The 9,584-nt window shown below is 43.6% G+C and overlaps 1 protein-coding gene across 1 annotated transcript; it reads right to left on the bottom strand.

Moving 5' to 3' along the window:
* Positions 1–4,159: 4,159 nt before the first annotated feature.
* On the bottom strand, positions 4,160–4,702 carry LOC143219861 (uncharacterized). The gene has a single exon (XM_076445666.1). The coding sequence runs from the start codon at positions 4,700–4,702 to the stop codon at positions 4,160–4,162; it is 543 nt and encodes a 180-aa protein (XP_076301781.1).
* Between the last annotated feature and the right edge of the window lie 4,882 nt (positions 4,703–9,584).

Below are 9,584 nucleotides of genomic sequence, written 5' to 3'. Positions count from 1 at the left end.
AATAGGCGCCTCTGGGGAGTACAATTTTCAGTAGCCCGTCGTATTGAATGTTCCATAACAATGGCGCGAGCACCGAGCCCTGGGGAACTCCCGCGTAGATGTTTACCTCTTGATTTTGTCCATTGTTGTCGGTATATACTACTGCTCTATCTTCTAGGTAGTTTTTCAGTATAACTAGCAGATTGTTTGGTAGTTTCCTGTTTTCCAACGCCTTGATCAGGTTATGCCATTTCACCGTATTAAATGCATTGCGTACATCTAATGCGACCAGTGCGCAGTGGTGATTCTTCTTTTTAGCTTCATCCCAGCGTTTCATCACCTCAGTGATTGCATGTATCGTACTCTTACCGCGGCAGAAGCCGTACTGGTTCTTCTCAAACTTGATATATTTTAAGAGTCGTGCTTTCAGGCAGTGCTCTAATATTTTAGCGATATTGGATAAGATGGTAAGAGGTCTCCATCCTACGCTACCATCTGGCCCCGGTTTCTTTGGTATTAGGACCAGTCTCCCTTTCTTCCATGGTCTGGGAAAATATCCCAGCTTATAGCATGTATTAACTATGTGAACTAGGTGCGGTGCTGCTATGTCGCCTAATAACTTAGCTACCTCAGAGGGTAATCCGTCTAATCCTGGGGCCTTCTTTTTAACTGCCTTGATCGCATCCAGTATTTCTGCTGTCGTGAATGGACTGTCGTTACATGATTCTACTTCGGAGCTGGTAATTGTTTCGTTCACATCTGTATCTCGCTTAGTTTGGAATAAGGTTTCTATTGTTTTTCTAGTGTCATCGTCTGAAAGACTAGTAGGTGGGGGCCTGCCTGCCACAGTACCCATTACCCATTTATAGAGGGCTTGCCCCAGATGTCGGCATCTATGCCATCTATGAGTTCAAGCCACGATTTTTTCTTTGCATTGTTGATCCTTGCCTTAAGTTCTTTTTTCTTTTCTTTGTATTTTTTATTGCAAGATTCAATTATTTCAATTGTTTTATCTTTGTGGCGTGCTCTCTGCAGAGCACGTCGGGCTGCTATGGCTTCTTTCCTTAGCGTGGCTATCTCGGTGTTCCACCACCAAACCTCTTTTCTTTTCGTTGTTTGTGGCAGTTGGCACGTGGATTCGAATATATCCTCTAGATTCTGTATGTAAGAGTCGACATCCTCTATCGTCGCGATAGTTAGAGGGTCAGCTATCTTAGCCATACGTGTATACAGGGTGTCCCAAAATTCGTGAAAATCCCGAAAGGGGGTGGTTCCTGAGACCATTCTAAGAGACATTTTCCTTTGCACCAATGTCAACTGCGGCTTTGTTTAGGAGTTATTAACGAAAAACACGGACCAATCAGAGCGCGCCCTGGCCCGGCGCGCCACGCCGCGCCAGCAAGCGAGTGTCGGTGGTACGCCGCGACATCGCAACGAACAAGAGTTTCTCGATAATGTGAACCCTCTCCGATTTTGATGAGCTTTGGATATGTTGTCAAGACCATGATTCTGAACAACATTTCTCTTTAGACTTTTTGGCGATCGGCTTTAGTTTACGAGATAAGTAACTTGTAATTGTAAATCGATCGATGTACTATCTGAACTATCTCCTCTCCGATTTCGATGCGCTTTGGATACGTTGTCAAGACCATGATTCTGAACAACATTTCTCTTTAGACTTTTTGGCGATCGGCTTTAGTTTACGAGATAATCGTAAAAAAAGAGAAGAAGCAGAAACTGATTGAATTAAAAACTCACGTATTCAGCCGTAAATCCATTTGCTGCTTCGAAATGTGTGTCACTGGGTCACTCGGTGACGAACTGCACAGATGTCTTCAGGTACACGGCAGTACCGAAACCCAAGGGACGTACGGCCAGGTCGACGAGCTGCACAGCCGGTGGTAGAAGGCCTAAGGGATGCGCGGTCAAGTCGACGATCCAGAATTTAACTTTCACTTTCGAATCGATAAATAATTCGTATGTTTATTTTACACAGATGCCTTGAAATTTTTCCACACTCACAATCACTGTTCACATTTGTCAACACATAGTTATGCACTAATAATAATTGCCATATCCCTTGTACTGCTGCACAAATCACAACAATCAGGTAATGCAATCACTAGACTGCGGATTTCATGCATTTGTAGCAAATATGAGTAGGTGCATTTTAATACAGTAGAGAGATTAAAATAATTTCAAAGCACCATAGTATTATTTTCAACTTCTTAAAATGATCACAGTAAGAATCAAATATCTGTCTGGCTCCCCTGTCCCTTGTAATAGCGGCAGCCAACATTCATTTTGCATAAAGATTCGCAGTCTAGTGATTAGTTTAAATATCACTATCAAAAACACAGCTAATAGCAACCGTTACTTTTGAATTGACAAGTCTTTGGAGATGTTCTCTCTACCGCGGCTCGAACGACACTGATTTTCCTCAAGATTTTTCTAAAGAATTTAGGAAGGGCATTTAGAGTGTCGAAATTCGAAATGCACGCTGTAGCACGAGAACGACGGGACGGTTAGACGAAAAACAGAATGCGAGAAGGACCGCTGTAAGCTTTGTGGCAAACACATGTTTAGTTTTTCCTGCAAGTTGGTACGTAGAGTCGATGGGTAACTGTTCGAAAACGTCATCCGTCCTTTTACCCAGCAAGGGGTAAAAATGTCAGGTCAGCGTAGCATCCCTATTGTCCTATACCTTCCTTAAGAAACTTTCTAAAAGAAGGACAGACGACGTTTTCGAACGGTTACCCATCGACTCTGCGTACCAATCTACAGGAAAACCTAAACATGTGATTGCCATAAGTCTTAAAGCGGTCCTTCTCGTATCCTGTTTTTCGTCCAACCGTCCCGTCGTTCTCGTGCTACAGCGTGCATTTCGAATTTCGACACTCTAAATGCCCTCCCTAAATTCTTTAGAAAAATCTTACGGAAAATCAGTGTCGTTCGAGCCGCGGTAGAGAGAACATCTCCAAAGACTTGTCAATTCAAAAGTAACGGTTGCTATTAGCTGTGTTTTTGATAGTGATATTTAAACTAATCACTAGACTGCGAATCTTTATGCAAAATGAATGTTGGCTGCCGCTATTACAAGGGACAGGGGAGCCAGACAGATATTTGATTCTTACTGTGATCATTTTAAGAAGTTGAAAATAATACTATGGTGCTTTGAAATTATTTTAATCTCTCTACTGTATTAAAATGCACCTACTCATATTTGCTACAAATGCATGAAATCCGCAGTCTAGTGATTGCATTACCTGATTGTTGTGATTTGTGCAGCAGTACAAGGGATATGGCAATTATTATTAGTGCATAACTATGTGTTGACAAATGTGAACAGTGATTGTGAATGTGGAAAAATTTCAAGGCATCTGTGTAAAATAAACTTACGAATTATTTATCGATTCGAAAGTGAAAGTTAAATTCTGGATCGTCGACTTGACCGCGCATCCCTTAGGCCTTCTACCACCGGCTGTGCAGCTCGTCGACCTGGCCGTACGTCCCTTGGCTTTCGGTACTGCCGTGTACCTGAAGACATCTGTGCAGTTCGTCACCGAGTGACCCAGTGACACACATTTCGAAGCAGCAAATGGATTTACGGCTGAATACGTGAGTTTTTAATTCAATCAGTTTCTGCTTCTTCTCTTTTTTTACGATTATCTCGTAAACTAAAGCCGATCGCCAAAAAGTCTAAAGAGAAATGTTGTTCAGAATCATGGTCTGGACAACGTATCCAAAGCTCATCGAAATCGGAGAGGATTCACATTATCGAGAAACTCTTGTTCGTTGCGATGTTACGGCGTACCACCGACACTCGCTTGCCGGCGCGGCGCGGCGCGGCGGGCCAGGACGCGCTCTGATTGGTCCGTGTTTTTCGTTAATAACTCCTAAACAAAGCCGCAGTTGACATTGGTGCAAAGGAAAATGTCTCTTAGAATGGTCTCAGGGACCACCCCCTTTCGGGATTTTCACGAATTTTGGGACACCCTGTATAGTTCGCTAAAGTCCTTCACTTTTAATTTCTTATTGTTCTTTCGCAGCACTCTTCCAGTTTTTCCATCGCCCAAGGAAAACTCGTGTACTAGGTAGCGGTGATCGGAGGCGGTGTAGTCCTCTAGTATACGGCTATTTCTGATCCCATCGGCCATGTACTTCCCGCATAGTAGAATGTCTATAAGTGTCTGTGCCCATTTCTCTCGAACGTATAAGCGCCTTGACTACATGTAGGGATAATACTGTGGTTGTTGATCATCTCCATAACCACTCCTCCGCGGTCATCCAGCATACCAGACCCCCACAACGGAGATTTGGCATTTAGATCACCGGCAATAATGCATCGTTCTGTGTCGATCTTTTCCAGCAGACTCTCCAGTTCAGTGATCCTGTCTTTATAGTGAACCAATGTTATATTAGGTGAGAAGTAGCAGGAGACCACGGTGAAGTCACCCAGTTGGACAGCTACTATCCCTTTGCTTTTGAAGGATTTCTTAATACTGTTGAATGCTCCAATTGTGTACATAGGGATCCAAATTGATGCGTCCTTGAACCCGTCATTATGCCAATGACTGCATGGGGACCACGGCTCCGATATTATTACTATATCTGCCCCCAGTTGCGCAGCCGTTTGATTCAGAAGATCTTGAGCCATCCTACATCTGTTCAGGTTGATCTGCAGAATCTTGAACTTGTTTTTGGGTGAGTTTGATGTATTCATGGTAAGTATATATGTATAATAAAATTGTATATAGTGGTGTATATATAAATAAATAAATATAAATATAAATAGATATAAATAAATAAATATATATAAATGTATATACAATTAAATAAATGTAAATATATAAATAGATATAAATAGAATAAATAGGTAAGTATGTATAAATAGAATAAATAGGTAAGTATGTATATATAACAACAACGGTGAGGTTTGTATAAAACAGGTAAGTATAAAACAAGGTAAGTATATGTACAATGAATGTATATATATAATTCAGGTATGTATATATAAATAAATAAATATAAATATAATAAACTGTAGGCAAATATGTGTTATGTATTAGGGCGGTTTACTGTAGGTGAGTTAATGCCTATTATAGGAGTCTTCTTTTCATTTATCCCTCTTGTTTTTTCTTTTTTAGATCTAGCAGTCTCCAACGCCTTTCGATATATTGGGCATTTCAGGCTGCCGTCTCTATGTCCCTCCACCTGACAAAGAATACACTTTTCAGCGTTATTACACTGCAGGGTCTGATGATCATCTCTACCGCATCGGCGACAGAGCTTTGACCTATCTTCTCCTTGGCATGTCCTAGTGGTATGTCCAAATTCTCTGCATTTGTAGCACTGTACGATGTCTTCACGTTCGATAATTTTGCATTGTCCCCAACCTATTCGGAGGGAACCGCTAGCCAGGAGTTTGTGGGCCACTTCGGTTGGCGCGATGACCGTCGCATTTTGTCTGCCCGCAAAGGCCGGACGGAGTGCCTTAACTAAGATGTTTTCTACCGCTGTCCCTGGTAAGTATTCAGCTATGGCCTTACTGATATCATTTGCAGTGACATCGCCGTCCAGTTGTTTCAAATGTAGTACCTTTTTCGAGGAGCCGAAGACCATTGTTTTTGCTCCTGCAATCCTTGTATTTATTAGGGTACTGAAACTAGAGGCTTTCGTGGATCCTCCCTTTATTGACACCATCACTTCTCCCTTTTTGCTGGATTTTACACCCGCGATGGTGAAGCCCTCCTTGTCTATATTGATATTGTTTTTTAGTTCTTTAAGCGTCTCGGCGTATGATTTTATTCCATTATTGATCAGAATCGTCTCCGTGTCATTTTGTGGTCTTTTGTTCTCCCCTTTACAATGGATGTTAATTTTAATGTTTGTGTTGAAGAAAATGACTTCAACCATCTTCCTCAAGATAACTGGGTCCATCTGCTCATAGCTAATCGCTATGTTCTGTCTATCGTTTTCTACGGCAATGTCTTTCAGTTCCTTGATGGCCTTGTAGACGTTCTCCATGTTGATGGGGCTCGCATCACGTTCCCTATCTATAAGGTGGTATATAAATTTCTCTTCCAAAATTTTGGATACTGGTCTGCCTTTCCGACCAGGGAGACATGTGGCCACGACCAGATATAGGACCGAGCCCAGGACGGGGTCCTGCTCCAGCATCTCCTCCTGTCCTTGGAATTTGTCTAGGATGATTTTGCTAATACCTTTTTCCACTTTCAGATCGACTGGTGTGAAACATGCTATGTCTGCTTCTTTGACATTAAGTATATTGGTGTTATAAATCTTTGTCTTTTGGAAGCTCGCAGAGTTCCATTTTCTGTCCTGAAGTGTACAGAAATTTACATAAGTGATTTCTCTCCCTTTCCAGGATTCCATCTCTTCAGGGTCTAGCTCTTCAGGGTTACCCGTCTGGGTGCCCATGGTGCGGGTCTCCGGAGTCTTCTTACCTCGCTCAGCCTGGATCGACTGTGTTTTGGTGAGAGAGTCTTCTGTTTTGTTTTTCCTGCCACTTGTTTCTTCCGGGTGGTTTTGTTTATTAGCCGTAAGGTCTCTGTCTTGGGAGCTTTTGTACGCCCGTTGAAAGCCATTAAAGATCTTAATCGTCCCCTTGTAATGGCCGATTTTATGTCTAGTTTTATACCTTCTCGACCTTTGACTAATCCCGAGAGGTCTTTTAGCGCATCTGTCAGTGTCTTAATGTTTGCATTCATATTACTGTCAGTCATGATTTCGGCCCTGTTAGTGGTCCTTTTCCGCTTCCTCAGTTGTTCCGGGGATTCCTGTTCGAACTCAAAGTCGAGGGTCTCCATGTCCTCTACCACTTCAATCATATCCGAGTCAGACCGTGATCTCGGTCTTATTGCCGTTTGAGCAAGTCCTGTTTCCTTGATCGTTTGACTCACAGATGTTCTTGTAGGACTCCTCGAAAGCGCCTTGGAGGGGGTAAATATGTTTGCCTCTGTCTGTATTTTGATGGGAGTAGACGTGTATGTTGGTACGTCTCTCTCTATGTCTGCCGCAGCGCCTACTTGCATACTGGTGTCAGATATCTCGTAGATACTGCCCTCCACTAGGTCTGGTGTTTCCTTCTCCTCCTTCTCCTCCTTCTCACTTTTTTTTTTTAGGTTTTTAGGGTTTTTTTATTTATTTTAATATATCTTGTTTTTCCATGAGATTCCCACGAGCGTGGTCGGAACTACAGGTCACCTTAGGCAGAGCCGCCTTGTCTAAGGAAGCCCCAAATACTCCGAGGGGCGGGCTGTTACCCCGGAGGTGGCATGCTATTGGTCCGGTGCACCCACCAGACCCACTCCCGGCGCTCCGCGTTCCCGGGAGTAGTCTCCTTCGCCGCATGCCGAAACTTGGAGTTAAGGAGTTTTTTAAAGAGGTTTCTCCTCCTCGCAGGGCCGGCCGGTAAAGGCAAGCCCCCCGGCTCCGGAACCTTCCGGTTTGCGGTCTACGGTCCTGGGCCGACATCTTGCGGCCCAGTTCCGACCACTCGCTCCGTTAGCACACATCGCAGTGTGTCCCAGGGTTCACCACGAGGAGGTGGAGCGAGAGGATTTTAGGGTACGGACCACCGCCACTGCAGTCATATCCTCCAATGATTTCGAGTCATCATTGGAGAACACCGTATCCCTCAGACCCCAACCTAACCTAACCTAACCTAACCTAACCTTTTTTTTATTAAGAAATTTTCCTTATTTATTGGAGAAGTCTCCACCTAACCCACAACAATCCTAAAACTACAAAAATTCGTCGACACTTCTTACACACGCACTCTAATATTGCCTTAAACGCTCGCACACAGTAATTATACTTAACTATTCTAATAACCCCCACTCTCGCACGTACGGGATTCACTTTCCACTTTTACTCTCCGGTTCACCTACTCGTAAAAGTCTAACGCACCCTAATACCGCAAAAAAAACGAAATTTAAAGGAGTCCGGAGACTTCCTCCACGATTAGCTCTTATCAAAAGTTTCCGGACACGAAAAAATTTTTGAATTTCTTAAAAATTTCACTGCCCGAAGAGTGCGGAGCTCTTGGAGGTCCGACCCTCCGAAACAGGGTCTCTAATTCCTTATTTTTATTCGTCCGGAATCTTCCGAAACGACTCGTTTCCTAAGTCTCCGGACACTTTCCACAGTGAAACCCTAGGACTTGTCCGGAGACTTCTGACACGAACCCCTTGCAGAATTATCCGGATTCCGCGTTAAACACACTGGTACGCCACGACACCGCCGCGGACGGGCCACACACACTCAGCAGAACGGCACCAACAAACATTCACCGCACCCAATCACTAGAAAAGATCGCTGATCGCTAAGCAGTAAATACTCAATAACCTACAAGCGGTTCCCTAAAAACGTAGATAAATTTCAAAAATTATGATTAAGATTAATCCTAACACTAGCCACCACCTAAGTATATTAAACTAAACAATTTTCATGAAAAGTCCTAACTTTCTCTAAACTATCCTGTCTAGCAGTGTCGCTTCACCAAGTTTGCACCCCTAAAGCCAACACCGTTCTGGTTCGTATCGGGTTCCTCCACTTGCTTTATGGATCGAGATCTATCCCCTTCCCCTGTACTGTTCTTTGTCTCCTTTCTCGAACTTGGCTCCGTTTCACCGTACACTTTTGAAATTTGTCAGTTGTGACCTGTGTGTTTATATCTTTCCGCATTCTCACTTGACCTCCACGCACTCGTTTCCTCGCAGAGGTATTTACTTTTCTTTTAAACCTCTAGAATCACTAGTAATAAACAAACGAACAAGCCTCTGCGAAGAGACGTCACGTTCACATTGTTCGGTCACCTTTTGTTTCGTAGTCACGCTGTTTACCGGTCACTTCGCCGTCTTGTAACAATTCAGTATATTTACAGTACGCAGCGCACTATATCAACTAACGCTTTCTTACACGCTTCTTCTTCTCTCCTCTTTCATCCATTCTTACGTATGTTTTACATTATTATCTACTTACATGTACATGTCCTAATAACCTTTATTTTCTCCTTTTTCAGACTCTACTACCTTATTATGGCTGAGGAGATGCCTTCCACTTCGTCCGGATCGAGACGATCCTCTCCAGGCCCTTCCTCGCCCCAGGTACTTCTTTCTCTTTTTTATATTAACTGACTATATTATATTTCATCGCATTACTGGAATTGATTTCCTTTCTTTCTTTTTCTGTCCTATAATAGGATTCATCTAGTGCCCTATCCAGAGAGAGGGTACGCGCCATAGTCCATACGATGTATGCTACAGGGGAGGAGCCTATGGTCGCCCTGCAGAAAGTCACCCGCGCCTATGGAGAGATCATATCACGCTCCCAGCTCTATTGTTTGTACGCGCAGTATCGCGCCGGTCGTAACGACATTGAGGACCGCCCCCGGAGTGGCCGACCGCCTGTGCACCAACTTGATGCCAGCTTTCTAATCGCCCAAATCCAGCAAGCCCCCCAGCTCACATTGTCTGAGCTAGCGGAGCGTGTCGGTGTAAGCACCACTACCATGATGCGTCGCCTACGGGAGTTGAACTTTCGTAAGAACCGCGCCTCAGGGTACGAGTATATACTCACTA

This window comes from Lasioglossum baleicum, unplaced genomic scaffold, assembly GCF_051020765.1.
Source record: "Lasioglossum baleicum unplaced genomic scaffold, iyLasBale1 scaffold0086, whole genome shotgun sequence".
NCBI lineage: Eukaryota > Metazoa > Arthropoda > Insecta > Hymenoptera > Halictidae > Lasioglossum > Lasioglossum baleicum.
This window is presented reverse-complemented; position numbering and strand designations above follow the sequence as displayed.